Source organism: Pholcus phalangioides, unplaced genomic scaffold (genome assembly GCF_987345545.1).
Source record: "Pholcus phalangioides strain wild (caught in Gottingen) unplaced genomic scaffold, Ppha-v1.0 ptg000007l_1, whole genome shotgun sequence".
In the NCBI taxonomy this organism is placed as follows: Eukaryota; Metazoa; Arthropoda; class Arachnida; order Araneae; family Pholcidae; genus Pholcus; species Pholcus phalangioides.
The window spans coordinates 17,443,174-17,461,651 of record NW_028301600.1 but is presented as its reverse complement, the minus strand read 5'-3'; the positions used below and the strand labels follow the sequence as shown (position 1 = coordinate 17,461,651).

Below are 18,478 nucleotides of genomic sequence, written 5' to 3'. Positions count from 1 at the left end.
GGAGCCATGGTCTTACCAGCGCCATGAGCCCTCGGGAAACGTTTTTCGAAAAATCCGTCATAGAAACGTTGAAAGCCAGAAAACGCTTTAAATGGGAAATCTCAATGAGTAGGCCTATTAGTAGTTGGGACCATAATAAGTCATACTAAGAGGGAAAACGTTTTAATTTGGAACGTTGTAAGCGGGATCCACTGTATTAGATATTATTTTGTTTTACGTTTGTTTCGTTGTATAAGGCAGTGTTTCTCAAAGTGTGCGTCGCAGCTCTTAGGAGCGTCGTGGTGACAGTACTGTCTTAACGCATGAGCCCACCTGGGCACGGCCCGGGGGCCTCGTGAAAATGAGATCTGGTTCAAATTCTCGAGAGCAAGAAGCATGTTAGTTGGTGGACAGTCATTTCTAGCCAGGTGTGGGGGGCCTCAGAAAGATCACTTTGCCATTTGGCTCATGATGGCCCGTCGTGATGAGCTGGAGATATTGATTTGCGTGCCTCTATTTATGCTTTGAAGTAGTTCTTATAAGTATTCTTATAAGGAAAATATTTACTACACTATTCGGGAGAGCCGCAGATGAACCATGAATTGGGCAAGGGAACCGCGATTGACAAAAGTTTGAGAACCATCGCATTAAGGCGACACCAGCTAGATTAAGGGGAGGCTCTTTATCCACAGTCCCTATTCATGTGCTCATGCGTTCATTATGACGGTTCTGCTTTCTGAACATCCTTGGAAAGGTGTGGGGTTTTTATTTTATTTTTTTTGGATGGATCCGAATTCCAAGATTTTTAGCGGGCATCCTAAATTGAATTTCGGTGGCTGTAAAGAGAAAAAAATGAATAAATCACAAGGACTTAATCCCTATCACATCGTTATCGTAACATTGAAGAGGACCGCAAAACTCTTCTCGTACTTGGCTATTAAATGACCAAGTCTGACCCTGGTCGTGTGTCAAGTGGTGTAGGCTATATGATAGCGCAAATGCACGGTTTGCTGGACCACGGACCTGGTTTAGTTTCTCACCGGAGAACAGACGACTTTTCTTCCCGATGAGTTCACTTCAGCATAATAATCAGAAAATATATATTATCTTTATCTATTAGGCTGAGAAAAAGCCGTCTATCTCTTTCTCTACCGCCCACCTAGAGGGGAGGCATTTGCTGAAGGGAGGCTACTAATCTCTCTACTTCAGCTCCTCACGCCACAGTGCGTGAAATAAGAACATATCTAATGATAATAATAAGAACATATCTAATGATAATAATAAGAACATATCTAATGATAATAATAAGAACATATCTAATAAACATATCTCCAGTGGTGTACATGGTAGCGCACTTGCCCCCATGGCCCCCGCATTCTAGAGCAAGGCTCCTAGGCCGAGATATTTTGCAGGCTCCCGGACCAGACTTTTACGGACCCCTTTATGATGAATTTATAGCGTGAAAAAACAAAAAATTATGAGGATCATCTCGTGGGCCCTGTCAGCCCTACCTTTGTGGGGGCCATGCTTGCCCCGTTTACAAGACGAACTGGATTCGATTCTCGGCGGAAACTAGATGACTTTTCTTTCCGAGTTCACCTCTGCATAATATCCAAATAATGTCTATTTCCTTGAAAAACGCATCTTTCACCCTGACGGAGTCCCTTTCGCGAGACGAATGTTTCCGAAATGTATATTTTACTATTTGCGGAATGTGGAATGCAAGGAGTGTTGTGCCGAGTCTTGCCCTCAGGGCGATAACAGCAGCTTACAAAAGGCCTTGGCAGGCTGAAAGATTTTATTATTTTCTTAGTTGAACCTCGACACTTTCTTTTTACTTAATAAAAAAATTAATTGATATGCATTTTTTTCATTACTATTACCAAAACGCGTGGCGCGGTGCGACCGCACCTGTAGCACACCCCCCTCCCCTCCAAAGGGCGGCTCTTGCATAACACGACAAAACAATGTTAATCTTTCACGACTACTTAAAAGCTACACCATATTTTATTCTCAGTCATAAAACATCAGATGGCAGCACAACATCTATTGACATATAGTGTTTATTTTTTGCACTAAACAGCTGTGTAGGAGTTATTAGTTATAGCCGTAACGACCTGTTGCTGTGTTTTGATCATAAGTTTCGTTCCGAGAGGAGTTATGCTAAGTCGGACACAAATTGCCTATTGAAAACTTATGAAGTTGAGGAGAATGTTAATTTATTTAAAAATCTGGTCATAACTTATAAAATTCAATGATTTCTACTGAAAGCACCGAGATCATAGCTGTTGTATGTAAGTAACTGAGACTAGTTCCGATATAGCAATACTTATACATATTTATTCTAATTAGCTGGTGTCAGCAAAATAAGAATTATTGTGTTGAAACTACATAGGAATTTCAAAGAAATAAATTGGGAAATATGCTAATCAAGTTCAATACATTTAAAAGACTGTAAAAATAAAATATAGGTTTGCATATTTTTTGGGGGCTTTTAAATGTTTTTCCCTCAACGTGTTTGTGTTATTAATTAAATGAAATTTAATTTAATGAACTTATTTATTAATTTCATAAATATCAAATTTTGCTACATTCAACAAAATTTATTTGGTGTTTCAGAACTGAATCCATTGGCAAGATGTTACTTATTTTAATTGCTCTATGAAATTAAATTGCTCTTCATATTTTAAATTCTCTTTCTGCGTTCATCACTGATGTGAATAAATGTTGGTGTTCTAACTAAACTGGCAAAAAAAAAGGCTAAAGCTCATCATAAAGCTTAGTATCTTTACACAATAAATAATACTGATAGTGTAGGTAAAAGAATAATAACGTTGTTTAATGTTAAAAGTAAATAGATATTTCTTTTTCTCTGTATTCTATTGGGTGAAATCTCATGATATCATATGTATGTATATGTTCAAGAATAACTGAGAATGAGTTCTTATTTTTATTTTATTTTTCATTCCTTCCTTGTACTGTTGTAATAATCTTAATGGAAAATACTAATGTTAAGCATGAAAGTAAGTTAAAGTAATGACAAACATATTTTGAACCTCATAAAGATCTTCATAAAATGTAGAGTTTTAATACTTTTGAGCGATCTTCATGTACTTTTATCAAGATTGATTTTTTTAAATGAATTTTAACCTGCTGCAAAATTTTATTAATCTAAATTTCTTTAATGGTCTTGATTGATTGATTAATTTTTTTTTTGCTCATAGCTGAACATAGGCCTCGGAAAAAAAGGAAATGGAGAGATTTACTTGGGTTTTGGTAAGTCTGTGTTTGCAATGATTTGAAACAATTAAAATTATTTGTATACAGCAGTGTTCTTCAACCGCTAGTCGGTGAAATATTCCACCCAATTCATGTAGCAGCTACATAATTTTAGATTTAATGAACATTATTTGTTTCTTTATGTTTCTTTATTGCCTTAGCCGTCTGCAAATTATTTTTCTCATTTACTGTATTTTTTGCCAACATTTAAATTATTTCTCCTATTTACTGTAACTATTTTTTGCCAATCTACAAATTGTTTTTTTTTTCCTTTATTTTTTGATGTTCTGCAAATTACTTTTCCCATTTACTGTGATGTGTAATGGAAATGTAGTCAAAAAATAGTTTTTTCTGCCATTGTGCTCTATGAATGAGTACATGGGAAGTGTGTGACACATATTCATAGTTGTTTACAGAGCATCTGTTGTGACGACGTCATGTCACATAGTGTAGTTGGGACATCAATGGCAGGACTTGATAGGTCAAAAAAAAATTTTTAGGCACCAGTCAAATTTCTTAGGAGCCAAAACAGATTTTAATCTCAAGAAAAACGGTCCTAAATAATGTTTTTCCAATTTTTTCCGGGATGTTATATTTTTCCTGTGTTTAAAGACACACTGTCATGAAATCGGGAAACCAGTCATAGACTTCAATTTAGCAATGACAAACAGAAAATTTTAGGTACCAATACAGGTTTTCTAGTCGCCATGGCGACCTGGTACATAGGATTTATCAATCCCTGGTCAATGGTCAGCACTGCTGAACTGTCGGTCTGGACGCATTGCAAAGGTTCAACAGACTGTTAAAGAATCTATTAAGTTGCAAGGCACAGAGTTTCAGCCAGAAGGTGTCTTCGAATTGCACGATAGGCCTACTACAAATCTATCAATGATGATAGCGACTAAGTCAAAAAGCAGCCGTAACATTGCAATGTGTTCTGAAATTTTATGTTTCTATTTGCTATAAAACTTGTCTCTAAAAAACAAAGATGAATCTTGCTTTCAGAATGTCCAGTGTTTTTATCAAGAAAGATTCATTTGAAAATTATTGAATATTTAAAAACTATGTTGGTTTAAATACAAATACAAATACCACGCCACAACAGGCAAACTGCTCAACGAGGTGGCTGACTTAAGAACATCATGGATCCCAGAGCCATTTTTTGGAGGCCCTACCTACTACTGCTACACCCCCCCCCCCCCGCGGAACACCCCCAACATATCGGTACATGCGGGAATGTGCCTGTACGTGTAGTGCAACCTGACGTAAAGTTTGTTTCTGTGTAATGCTTGTTATGTGTAGTGCTGCCATCTGCCACCAGTTTTTCTAACCATGAGTGAAGTGCTATGATTGAATGATTTATCGTTGTAGGACTGTTACTCTCTGTGGCGAGACTTTTTAACGGGGAGATCGGCTCGCATTTGCGCCTTGAAGTTGGGAACCACAGAAAACCAACTTCAGCCGACCACCACTGTGGGGTTCGAACCCGGATCCTCGCATCGCGAGTCCGTCACTATAATTCTTATTTTTATATTCTAGTTTCTTATATTTATTTTCCAATTTGTAAAACCCAAGGAATTTTTTTTGTTTTTTTTTTTTGCAGCACATACAAAAAATTTATGAGCAATTAACATCCCTTGATGCTTATCAAATGTTACATATAATATCTAGTGTGCTAATTGCACACTCAGGGGCGTCGGAAGTGTTTCGAACCTGTGGGTGCCGGTCTTGAGATTCATGTAGGAAATTTCGATTTTTGAATCAATTCTGTGGGTGCTCGGACCCCTTCTACAAACTTCCGTGGGTGCTCAAGCACCCACAGCACCCCCGGCTCCGACGCCACTGAGCACACTAGATATTGGTGTGTATTGAATGTTGGGGCCAGTCGCACAGATATACAGGACTAGTGTTGCTGAGGGTATCGTCCCAAGGGATTGGAAACTTGCTAATGTTGTTCCGATATTTAAGAAGGGTAGTAGAGAAGCTGTGTCCAATTATCGTCCAGTGAGTTTGACGAGCTCCCTCTCGAAAATTTTGGAGATTATCATCAAAAGGCAGTTTGTGAAGTGGATAGACGTGAATAATATATTGGCGGATAATCAGCATAGGTTCAGGAAGGGGAAGTCATGTGTAACTAACCTCCTTTGCTTCTATGATCACGTGACGAAGGCTTTGGGTAATGGCAAGAATGTAGATGTTGTTTTGATCAGGCATTCGATTGGGTCCAACATGGTAAACACTTGAAGTGTTTATACGAGATTGGGATAGGAGGCAACTTGCTGAATTGGATGGAATTGTGGTTAAGAGATAGGTCGCAACGAGTAATGGTAAACGGGAAATTCTCTGGTTGGACAGGTGTCATAAGTGGAGTTCCTCAATTAAGTGTCCTTGGCCCCATACTTTTTCACTTTTTATCGATAAACTCGATCAGGGTATCGATGGGATTGCTAGCAAATTCGCAGATGACGTGAAGCTAATGGAGGGTAATCGGAAATCAAAGCGATAGGGAGTTGCTCCAGAGCAACTTAAACAGGATGCAGCATGGGCAAATGAATGGAGCATGACATTTAGCATTGACAAGTGCATGGTTGCTCACTTTGGTTCGAACAACCCACGGCTCTCTTACGAGTTGAATGGTGTCGCTATTCCGGATGCAACTAGATTAACCGATTTGGGAATTCTCACTGACGAGCGGCTTAGGTTTTCTGAACATTGTTCAGCGGCGGTCAAAAAAGCAAATAGAATGCTTGGTTTGATTTTCAAAAAGGTCTCTTCGTGTTCCCCTAAAGTCATTCTTTCGCTTTTTTGAGACTTAGTTCGCCCTGGACTGGAGTATGCTGTAAGGTTTTGGAGACCATACCTACAGAGGGACATAGACTTGGTTGAAGGGGTACAGAGAAGAGCTATGCGTGTCCTTATTGGCACACAGGGATTGAGTTATGAAGAGAGACTTCATTTTTTAAATATGTTTACATTGGATGAGCGCAGGTATCGGGGAGATATGATCGAAGTGTTCAAAAAATTTTCAACGGGATGGATAGGATGGACCATGAACTTTTAGTACACCGCCAATTGACTGCTTTTACAAGGGGACACCAGTATCGATTGGTAAGGGACAATGCAAGGTTATGGTGTCGCAGGGAATTTTTCTGTAAGGGGCCGTTCAAGTATTACGTAAGCAAATTTTTAGCCATTTTTGACCCCCTCCCCTTGTCAGCAAAATTTCGTCATCAGCTCTGCCCCTCTGAATCCTAACTTATATTTTCATAAAGGGTGGTTGATGACGTAAGCATTATCCAAACCCCCCCCTCCCCCCTTGTCATCAAAAGTCAGCAAATCGGAAACCCCCCCCCCCCCCTCGATGGTGACGTAATACTTGAACGCCCCTAATAGGGTTGTTAATAAATGGAATAGCTTACCCCCGGAGGTAGTAAATTGTAACACAATTGACACATTTAAAAAGAAATATGATAAACATGTTGGGGTAAATCGAGAAGCTATCCATACTTAGAATAAGACAACCATAATATTCTTTATGGGCATTGTATCATGTGTATATATTGTTTATAATTTTTGTGATTGTGTTTTTAATTGGGTTGCTGTATTTTTGAAATATATGACATTCATATTTGTTATGGGCATCTTTTTCTCAGCCACCTCGTTGGGTATTTTGCCTGTTGTGGCGTACTATTTGTATTTGTATTTTTCAATCAGTTTCAGAAATTCACTCAATTGCAAATTCAACTTTCTGACTAAAAATTTGGAATAATCACCACTGTCTATTGTTTTTTTCTTTCCAGGATATTAGGGCTCTGTAATAATTATGCATATGTGATAATGCTCAGTGGAGCATTCGACTTACTACGAAGTCCTGTGAGTGTATTATTATTTTTGTTAATATGTAGTCAAAGTAATTAAAATCATTTTATGAAATGAATTTACATCACTTAAATATTTTTTATTCTAACATAAAAACTATGATTGTCACATTATTTTACATGTGCTGCATTAATTATAATATTAATTGATTTTATAGGCTCAGACTAATCAAACAGAGACAGAAAATAACTGTACTTCCAAGTGCAATGATATCTCTACTGGTGTAAGTCTCTTTCTTTTTGGTACTTATTTCTTGGTAAATACAGCTAACGTTCATTTTTATGAACTTGAACAATTAAATTGGTTAATAAAATCAAAAGTTTGTTATGGGAAAAGCATTTTGAGAGATGGCATATTATTTGGGACCAGGGGCGGTCTTAGGGCAGTGAGCCCGGTGCAATTGCACCGGTCGCAGAAACATGAGAAGGGAGAAAAATGGGAAAATTATTTCTACCCGCTCTAGGAGGAGCACAAAATCCAAGGTAAAAGGGCAGAAAAAAATTTGACATGATATCTTATGGCATAAAATATCGCTGTTCGTTTGAACGCATCAAAACGAAAAGATTGAAACAAAAGTTTTTTTAATTAGGGGAAGTCAGGGACATAAAAATAGGTCCCACTCGGGTAGAGATTTTGTCTCGAGCCGCTCCTAAGTGCAACATGTGTGTGTGTGTGTGGACTTGAAAATTGTAACAAACTGTACATACACAACTGAACATATTTTCGGAGTTTCGTGGATCTTGTTCCAGATACCCGGTGAGTAACGGTAAAGCTTTCTATGAGGCTCCTAGACAGTATCTCTGGTAAGGTGTGACCACAATGGGACTTTAAAAGGACATCTTTTTGCTTTCAAGAAGCTAATGGGGGAACGTATGTTGGACGTTCAATTTGATTTTTTTAAACAGTTTTGTAAACCATATTCCACAATCACGGACTTCCCCCCACCCCCCCAATTCTGTTTTTTAAACTAAAAAAAGTGAGGTTCAAAATATATATTGCTTTATTCCATTGGGATCGTTGTCCCTAAAATATGCTTCATGGCATTGTTTTACACCTTGGTAAGGTACTAGGTGGAAGAGCAATGATACGTCTCACCAAATGGATTTATTAATTAGTGTGCCAGTTTATTTAAACATGTAATTTTTCCACTATGTTATATATTATTTGGGAATACGAATCATTGTGTGAACTTAATCAATCTAGCTGCCTGTAACTGTAAGGTAAGCTTATATATTATGATTTGAGGCACAGTGGGATTTTGAGGCACACGAGATTGGAAAGATATTGGATACAAAACATATTTGAAAACATTTGGATTGGCACCGCGAAACAAGAAAAAAAGAAGTTCAGGAGCTAAAGTAATTTTTATGACCATGTTTTAGGAAATGGGAAGATAAAATCTGAAAGAGAGAAATGCAAGATTTTCCAGAAGCAGATTGAGTGGTCTTTTGTTGTCATTAAAAGGAGATGTAGAAAGAACAGTTGGAAGTTATGATTAGCTGAGCAAATTCGAAATAATAGAACCATAGATCGAACTCCTTTTTCAGAACAGTTCGCTCTGCATAAGTGGAGAAGTCGACAGTAAGAGTTTTCTTTCTTTCAAAAGTGGAGGAGGTTGATAATCATCGATTTAGAACCAATACTATAGGAAGCTGGACACAGCTATGTCTGTCGAGTCAGAAGATAGGAATGTAACACGATTATTTTCCCGTTTTTTATGACTTTTCATGCGGGGTTGGACCATTGATTGCTGTTCAAATCTAAAAAAACAATAGTGTATATACGTATCGTGAGAGACTGTTGACACTTCAAAATCTTGAGTCGGGATGGGGATAGCATTTTCAAGGGGATATTTTGGTGGCAGCCCTGCTTTGGAGTGGTTGGTCAACCAATCAAGGATGCAGGAAGGCTCATAATCACAAATCAATGTCGAGATTGGTCGACAAGATATGCCAACTGACTTTCAAGGGCCAGAAAGCTCAATATAAATTCGATCGTAATGAAAACCTGGTGATCTTAGTAAAATTTTTGATTCTGATTTTTGTTATATTAGTTTTCTATAAGTTGTAAGACTTTTAATCATCTTAAAGAAAGTCGTTTTGAAGGTAAGTCATTTCTTTGTTTTCCCCAGTCTTCGACGTTAATCTTGAATAAGAATTAAACAAAACCTATCGAATTTTGCTGCTTATAATCCACAGATACAAACTTTGCTAGTGTGAGGAAAAAAGGCACCATGCAGTGGTATATAACCCACATGAGAAAATTTCATTTATCAATATAAAATCGCTCTCAAGGAAGAGGAGAGGGTTGTTTAACACGGTTTTGTACAGAAAATGTCAATTTTGGTACTGGCATCTACCCATCTATAAATATTTAAAAAATATGTTTTTGTAAATAAATTTTTAACTTTTTTTTTCTGAGAGAAAAAAAAGTTGTAAATAAGATGTGCAGTGGTTTATCCACACTCTAAAGCCGCTTCAAAGTTAAAACTCTGCATGCAGTTTTGATCCACACTAAGAAATTCATTTCCAACGTTTTGGTTTTATTTCAACGTAATTTTTTTTTAACGTATAATCCGCAGGGTATAAGCAGCAGAATAGGGTAGGTTAATTGGGACTTCCATGGAAATATAGAAATAAAGTAGTATCTCACATATCTGAAATAAAGACGGGGGGCAGCGGCAAATCCATTTCGAATAAGAGAAATTTCGGATATGTATTTATGTATATTTGAAATGAGGTTTTTTGAAGCTGATGAAATATAAGAAATGTTACGGTAAATGCGTTAAATTGGTAAAGTATATCAGTAATGCATAATCACCAATCGTCTCGGTAAGTTCGATAAATTTCTCAAGATTTATCACTTTTACCTGCAATTATACATAATCCTTTTAGACCCTGTATGCACAAACGTGCGGGTTGCTACTTTTTACTTTAGATATTTTTTTAACCTCAGGGATGTTCAGCCCAAACTTCAAGAATTGCGTGTTATCGTTGATATTAAAGCCGAAGTCCCTGAGGTTAAAAAAATCTAGAGATAAAAATAACCCCTTCTCAGTGCCATTTTAACGCATGGGGTCACCCGGGCGCGGCGCGGGATCCTCAAAAGTAGAGGGGCCTCACGAAAATGAGATCTAGTTAAAATTTTCTGGAATTTACTAGGCGGGGCCTCCAAAAAACCACTTGGCCAGGGGGCCCATGATGCTCTTAAGATGGCCCTGTTCCTTCCTCAGGTCCGTAGCGTGCTTTCTCGGGGTCAGACTTTTCTTGAAATGGTTATGCTCAGAAAAAGGAGTTACAAGTGTCGCCCCCCCTCCCATTCCGCTTGGGTCACAGTTGCTTCGGAATAGTTACGGGCCTGCCCAAGTTGCAGAGCCCAGTGCTTTGGCTGGTGTTTGCCTGCTCCTTCCGTTTCTTAGTACTGGGTCTGAAAGGGATAATTTTAAATGAAGTTCATGAGTTTCATAAATATGAAAGTAATCATACGAAAATATCACTTTCATTTAACCACTTTTATTGTCAGTTTAACCCTTACGTGAAACTATACTTATTTACCATAAAATTCAGTTAAAATAAGTATGAAGAAGATAGATCCTTGGTGATGAGAACCCTGCATAAATGTGTGACGTTTTTTTAATGTTTTTAAATCTCTGAATTAAGTCAAACAAGTTGGGTTTTTATGCTTGTTTACAAGTTAAATGGTGGTAACCCCATTTTAGGAAGAAAGCTTTTCAGACTTCTTCGTCCCTTAATATAAAACCAAGAGGGGGGGGGCGATGGGGATGATCATCACACACAGAGTCTGATAATATGGTAAAATGAATCTGTCCCATATTTTATGAGCAAAATTGCCTCCTCCGACACATCACTCTGTATCCGCATCTAGGGGGCGCTGACTACTGTTTTTGCACCGGGCGCAACTAGGTCTAAGACCAGCCCTGTTTGGGATGAGAGGGCTAGTAAATGTGGTTTATAAAATTAAGCGCTGACTTTATTTGTTTTTTAATTAATATGCTTATTCTACACCCCCTGCAATTTTGACAATTTGATTTTTCTTTATTTCTATTAGGCAATACTCCTAGCTGATATTTTGCCTTCTCTCAGTATAAAAATTATTGCCCCTTTCATTTCAATTGGATTTAAGTAAGTTACCCGTGTATTAAATTTATGTGAAAGCTTATTTGCCAATATAGACTTGTACAAAACTAAAAATTTCATAATAGATATGTAAATGAGTATCTTTAAGAAACAGTTTGTTGCATACCCAGAGTAATAGTTTTTCATTTTTAAATTAATCAGAAACCATTGGTTTTTGTCATAAATTATAGTTTTTCCATTTTGCATAATTGTTTTTACATAGCATACAAGAAAAGCCAAGTCCACTAATTTTTTGTTTTGTTTTTGAAATTGTAATATACTACATTTTGTCATTGTAGTCAGTTTTTTTATTATTATTATATAACATAATAATTTTATCCGGCCCCTGTGGTGGTCAAGTGGTCATTGTGATGGACTCGCGTCGCGAGGTCCCTGGTTTGAACCCCACCGTCACCACAGTTAGCTGAAGTTGGTTTTCTGTGGTACCCAACTTCAAGGCGCGAATGCGAACCGATCTCCCCTTTAAAAAGTCTCGCCACAGAGAACAACAGACCTACAAACAGCACAAATTCAATCATAACACATCACTCACTTCACTTCTGAAATATAGATGGCAGCACTGAAAAATCAAACACTACACTACATACGTATTCAGACTGTTAGGTACACACACAGTTACACTTCTGGCACAATTCACTAGGTAGTAAATCGCCCATAGATGGTGATATACCTGAGTTGTGCTCGGTTTGAAAGAAAAAAGAAAAATAATTTTATCCAATGACTTGTTTTGCTCAGTTTGACTTTAAAGGTCCTTGTACCATTAAAAGCCAAAATCCTATACAATCCTTTTTGTTTTTTAATTTTCACGTATTAATGCAATTTTCAGCAGGTGAGGTTAATCGTGGAGTTCTTAATTCAAACAAAAGATAGTTCAGCTTGTGGTTGAAACTGAACTGTCAGAAAAGTGGTGAATATTCAGTCCTGAATGTATCGTAACTTTTTCCCTTATACACACGAAGTGCATAATATCTTGTATAGGCCGATGTGTTTTGTGATGTAATGATAAGTAAATACAATAATTAGCAACCTTGCAAGCATATCAACTTTCAGTGCAAGATATTTGGATCTGAATTTAAGTTTATTTGTTCCTAACAATTAAAAACACATTTCAAATGGCATGCCTTGGTTTGATTATTTATTAACACATTCGCTGCCCATCTCTCCCCAGCCCATGATATGGTGTTATCTCTGAAGAGCCAATCACACGCTGGTGCAGGAAAACTTTTATGCATCAGGATTCTATCTTGAACAAATATCTTAGTTGTTCAATTTAACATCATAAATGTGTTATGGCCACACATATACACTATTTCTAGCATGCATCAATTTACTAGAAATTCTGTAAAGAAATTTTTATGAGGTGTGTATACAATTTAATAGTAGTATGGACTTGAATATGACAACTATTCTTATTTCTAAAGAAGTCCACCAAAAGTATATTCTTTTTTGTCCCTAAAACATTTGTACCATTATTTTTATTTGAGATCTTTTGTAATAATTCTTACCTTTACACATAGCTTATATGAGTGTGTGATGTGCATTAGGCCTATCATTTAAAATTCCTTAAGCATTTTTCTCTTTTTCAGTTACCGTGTCTTCATTGCCATAACATTGTCTGCATCCAGTTTCATTATTACTTCTCTCTCAGTTACCCATTGGATGACATTTCTTGGTCAGTGCCAAGTAAAAAATTATTCCTCCTTTTTTTTCCTTCCAATTCAAATATTTTTACCTTTGTCTTGGCAAATACAAAATGTTTTTATGTTTTCATGTTTTTTAGGTGTTATATGTGCAGCTTTATCCAGTGGACTTGGAGAAGTAACATTCTTATCATTATCTTCTCATTTTCACAAGTAAGTTCTTTTCATGAGAAAGCATTTTAATGAAATAAATAAATTTGTGTATATTACAATCTTTAAACGGCCATTGCATAAAATTTCTCTTTTGTGACATGGTGCCCTTTACCTCCAGCAAACAGATATATATATATTTGTGTAATTTTTGTATATTTGTACACTTTCTACATTGCTTATTTTTGCTTATTTCATTCATCATTTTATTATGGTTTGACCTAATTTCTTAGTTCTGTGTTGTGTCTTTTAGGGATGTTGTTTCAGCATGGTCATCTGGAACCGGTAAGAATATTTTTATGTGTTCCATATGAAGAATTTCTTTCAAGATTTTTTTTTTTTGCAAATTAATCATTATTAATTTTTTATTATTATTTTGAATGGGTATATAGGCTCTATAGCGTACTAGCTGTCTACAACCCTGGTCTATTGCCATGGAGATAATTTTCTGTTATTTCACCTCCTGGAAGTGAAATTAGAAACCTTTGTCAGAATTATTGTGGAACTGTAATTATCTAACTGTTTGCATTCATAAATTTATAGCGCATATTATGCCACATATATATTCACACATTAATTTCAGATGATTTCACATACGTCAATGTAAACAGCTACACACACACACAAGTATATTACAGGGTCATGCCTTACATTCAGAGTAGAAAGATTATATAGGTGACAAATTTTAGGAATAGGAGAAGGACAGCAAAATATGTATATCCACAGGCAGCAACACTATAAATCTGCCTCTGGCTACACAACTCAGTTGATGGTATCAAATAAGCCCAACAATCTAACATGCTGAAAGAATATTACATGCCTATACCATTCAATAACAAAAACACAGGGGTACAACAGAAACGGTGGTGTGACCGCAGAAAAAATTGGTACCGCAGGGAGTCCCCATCGAGGGGTTAGCGCACCAACCTCTCGATGAGTATAAAAACAAGCCTGCCGTTAAGAACCGAAAATAAATTATAGGTCCCAGTCTAATTAGCCCTCGTGTGCAGAAAATGATCGTGGTGCGACAAAAATGATCAATAACAAAATGAGACCGCTTAAATTTATTACTGACAAACACAAGAACCCATCCTGGATTAATGGGAAGTGCAGGTTCCTCATTGAATATAAGGGCCAATTTATGAAGAGAGTCAATATAAAAAAGACAGAGTTCCATCTGTACAGCTCCAGAATAAATATTAACTACTGCATCTACTGATTGATGTTCCATATAAATCACAATCATCATGCAAATATCGAGGTATTTTCTTGTTTGTATGTATTATATCTGTAAATAAGTTTTTATAATACTTTCAGCCATGGCCGGATTAACCCATATGAAGGCCCAAAGCAGTCATGATTTTGTTACCCCCACCCCCTTTACTGCATGGCCTTGGTCCTCATGACAATTATTTAAAATTTGACAATGTTTAAAATTTTTGAGTAGTCATTATCAGTTCGATTGTCATTTTTCGTATGTGAAATGATAAGCAGGTATTTTTTTTAGGGGGGTTCAGAAAAATAATTTTTCCCTTGGCCTATGATGCTACGGGTCAGTAAGTGCCATAGAAGCCTTATGACAATTTGATCTGGTTGAAATTTTGGAGAGAGAGGGAGAGTAAGTGTGCAAATTGGTAGAGGGTGGGTCTCACAAAAATTTGTTTTTCCCGGTGGGGGCCTATAATGCTTCTGAGATGGCTCTGGGCTTAGTTTATGGAAATTGAGTGAAATCTCAATCCAAAAAAAACTGAGCATTAACGTAAGTTCTTGTTCACAATTAAATTAGTTTCTCTGCTTTTGTGTCATCCTTAATAATGCAACTAGAAACAACGATTTACTTAGTCACTTGGGGGTCTATATCTATTTTAGCACCCCTTCCCCATAATTTTTAACAGAAATAGAGTAAGCCCAGTGCTCGGAGCACCACACCCCACACCCTCCCTTGATTATGGGGCCCTAGCCAACCTTTTGATAAAGATTTTCAACTTTACAATTAAGTACTCTTAAAATTTTGGGTTTTTCTACCGGTTGATTGATGCTGGGGGAAAAATGTGTATTAAAAAATATATACACTCATCATTTTACGTGGTGCCCCTTTCCTCCTGATGCCCTAAGCACGTACTTATTTTGCTTAATAGCTAATCCGGCCCTGTTTTCAGCCATGAGTGATAGCACAGCAATGTTCCTTCTACAAAATCAAAACATGGTTGCCTGGTTGTTAATGTAAGTAAAAACCTCATAGAAGAACCACCATTCTACAGAGTCAATTTTGTTTCCAATATTTATTTGCAACTGAATTTTACAAACCTCCAATTTACAAATACTGTAGTTACTCCTATTTATAAATAATCATTTGCTCTTCTTTTTTTTTCTAGGTGGTGCTGGTGTAGTTGGTGCTTTGTCCTATGCTGCCCTTGCTGCATGGTTACCTCTTAGTTCAGCATTGCAATTAATGTTGATCTTTCCATTAATAATGGCTGGAACGTAAGGGCTTTTCTGGCTGAAGCATTGTTATTGTGCTTTATAATACTCATATAAATAAATAAATAGTTTATTAAGACAGAAAGAAAAAAATACATTATTCTACTCAAGGGATCGCTTAATCCGTCCAGAGTATACAAACAAATTTTTCTGTGCTGGCAAACACTTTCATGTACTAACAAGTACTAAACAAAATACAAGTATACAAATATTGCAGAGGCCTTGGTGTGACAACACTGTATACTGGGGGCAGAGAAATACTTTCCTATTGTAGTAAAATATTAATATAATTTATAATTAGTTTTTTGAAAGCTCTTAATCCATTTTCATATTTTATTTCATTTGGCAGGTTATTAAAATATAATGGAGCCAAATATATGAATAGCTTTTGGGTTAATGTTTTTTTTAGGTTGTATAATATTATATTGAAAACCTCGATGGAGACGTGTTTGTCATGGGCATTGCTTGATTTCAAACCAAGTAGGATTTTTATAAATAAACATTATACTTCGGTATATATAGTTTTTCAATATTAAATCTATAGTCTGATTTATAATTATAGACAGATTGTGTAGGGTCACGAGAGGAAATAATATTTATAGTTTTTTTCAGAGCACTTATTAAAACATTTAAATTGGGCTCATAATCACCTCCCCAAACACATATAGCATACTGAATAAGTGAGTAAAATCAAGCAAAATAAAATGTATGAATAAATTGAGGAGATATAATATTTTTTAAGCAATATAAACGAACATTCATGTATTTTATTTTGTTACTTAGTACAGTTCCATGAGAGTTCCATTTCAAATTTTTGTTTATAGTGACTCCTAAATATTTAAACTCTTCAGTTTCTGAGACAAATGGACAAAAACATTGGTCATCAGAACATCCCAACTCATGGTATCGAATTATAAGTGTTTCAATATTTCTATTATATAATTGAAAATTTATATATTTAGTTTTGTTGAGATTCAAGGTTAACTTATTATGCCTCAACCAAGTGTTAATTTTTGTTCAATAATCTTCAGTATCAGATTTCAGCATGGTATACGTTTGTTCTGACAAAACGATAGCTGTGTCATCGGCATAGCTAATCAAATCACCATGTAGATCCAGATTATTGATATCATTAACAAAGATTAGAAATAAAATTGGTCCATGAACAGATCCCTGTGGGATGCCATTTTTAATAATCCTGTATGTACCTATTGTGTCATTTATTTTAACTTCTGCATTCTATCTGACAGATAAGTTTTAAACCAGTGATAAGCATTGCATCTTAGACCTGAACAATATAACTTATGCATAAGAATTGGATGATTGACACTATCAAAGGCTTTTTTTAAGTCTAAAAACATAACAATGGTTCTATTTCTGTCATTAATACTTTCATATACTTTTTCTGAAAATTTCAAAATTGCCATCTCAGTATTCTTATTTTCAAGAAAAACGAACTGATTTTTCGAAAAAAAATTTAATTGATGTAGAAAATTTATAATTTTGTGTTTCATTATTTTTTCCAAAATTTTCAAAAAAACAGGCAAAATAGAGATTGGACGATAGTTTTTCAAATCATTGACATTACCTGATTTATGAATGGGTATGACAAGAGCACATTTTAATTTATCAATAAAAACTCCACTGAGAATTGAAGAGTTTATAATGTGGGTTATAAACTTTGAATGGTATTTACTGACAATTTTTAGCATTTTTGGCGTGATTTCATCATAACCAGCCGCTTTATTATTTTCAAGTTTGTTTATTATAAATTCTTTACATTCCTTTCCTCTATCTCAGTAACGACTAGAATTATACTGGTTTGGTACTAAAAGCTATATTTCATCTATTAATTTAGAATCTTCAGTTATTGTAGAATTAATGAAAAATTCATTCATTTCATTCACTAATGTTTTAGAATCAGTATTTACTGGAAGTACTATTTTATTTATTTTTTGATTTATGATATCATTAGTAACTTTCCATTGTTTCTTGATGTTGTTACCACATTTTATAAATTTATAATGGTAAAAAGCATCCTTTGCAACTTTTAGTTTCTTTTTTAACTATTTGTTATAGCTTCTGTAATTATTTTCCTTATCACAATCTGAAGGATTTCGTTTAAAAACTTTATGAAGTCTTTCTTTAGTATCGACCATGCATTTCAATTCATATGTAATCCATTCACTTTTCAAATTATTTCCTGTTTTGCATTTAGACTGTTTTGTCCAGAAATTACAATGCCTGAACACAATTTCAAGAAATTTGTCATATAATACATTTGCATCAGTCTCATTGAAAATGTTTTCATCAAATTCATAATTTTTTACACATATTTCAAACTTTTCATAATCCACATTTTGACAAACCCGATTACTATTATTTTGATTGTTATTTAAAACTTGTGTATCAATTCCAAGATTACATTTAATAACCGGTAAATGATCCGTCATCTGTAATTTTGATACTGCTGTTTCATATCGATAATTTAGCTTTGCGTTTCGAATGAAAATGTGATCTAAACACGCTAACTTTCTTGTTGGTGTATTTATGTATGACAAAAAACCAAATTCAGACATGAGACTCATGTACTCATCACTGTCAGTGTCCGACTTCAATATATACATATTAATGTTTCCAATATAGATAATATTTTTATACCTTAAATTGCTGATAATTTATCTGAACTCATTGATATAATCCATTCGAGAAAAATCATGGGATCTGTAAATTAAAAGTATGCATAGATCTAACATTTCACTATACAAATATAAGCCTTCAGCTGTATTCATATTCAAGGCAGTACTTAAAAATGAATATTTGTTATTTACGTATGCAATAACGCCTCTGATC

At 35.5% G+C, this 18,478-nt stretch overlaps 1 protein-coding gene across 1 annotated transcript in view; it reads left to right on the top strand.

Annotated features, from left to right (window-relative positions):
• The first annotated feature begins 2,064 nt into the window (after nucleotides 1-2,064).
• The window catches only part of Cln3 (CLN3 lysosomal/endosomal transmembrane protein, battenin), a 36,916-nt gene continuing 20,502 nt past the window's right edge, over nucleotides 2,065-18,478 (top strand). The window contains exons 1-9 of the mRNA XM_089232756.1: nucleotides 2,065-2,273; nucleotides 3,204-3,255; nucleotides 7,059-7,131; nucleotides 7,295-7,360; nucleotides 11,206-11,279; nucleotides 12,881-12,966; nucleotides 13,075-13,147; nucleotides 13,398-13,429; nucleotides 15,520-15,628. Of these exons, the coding sequence (XP_089088882.1) occupies nucleotides 2,234-2,273; nucleotides 3,204-3,255; nucleotides 7,059-7,131; nucleotides 7,295-7,360; nucleotides 11,206-11,279; nucleotides 12,881-12,966; nucleotides 13,075-13,147; nucleotides 13,398-13,429; nucleotides 15,520-15,628 (605 nt within the window). The 5' untranslated portion in view covers nucleotides 2,065-2,233. The remainder of the gene's footprint in view (nucleotides 2,274-3,203; nucleotides 3,256-7,058; nucleotides 7,132-7,294; nucleotides 7,361-11,205; nucleotides 11,280-12,880; nucleotides 12,967-13,074; nucleotides 13,148-13,397; nucleotides 13,430-15,519; nucleotides 15,629-18,478) is intronic.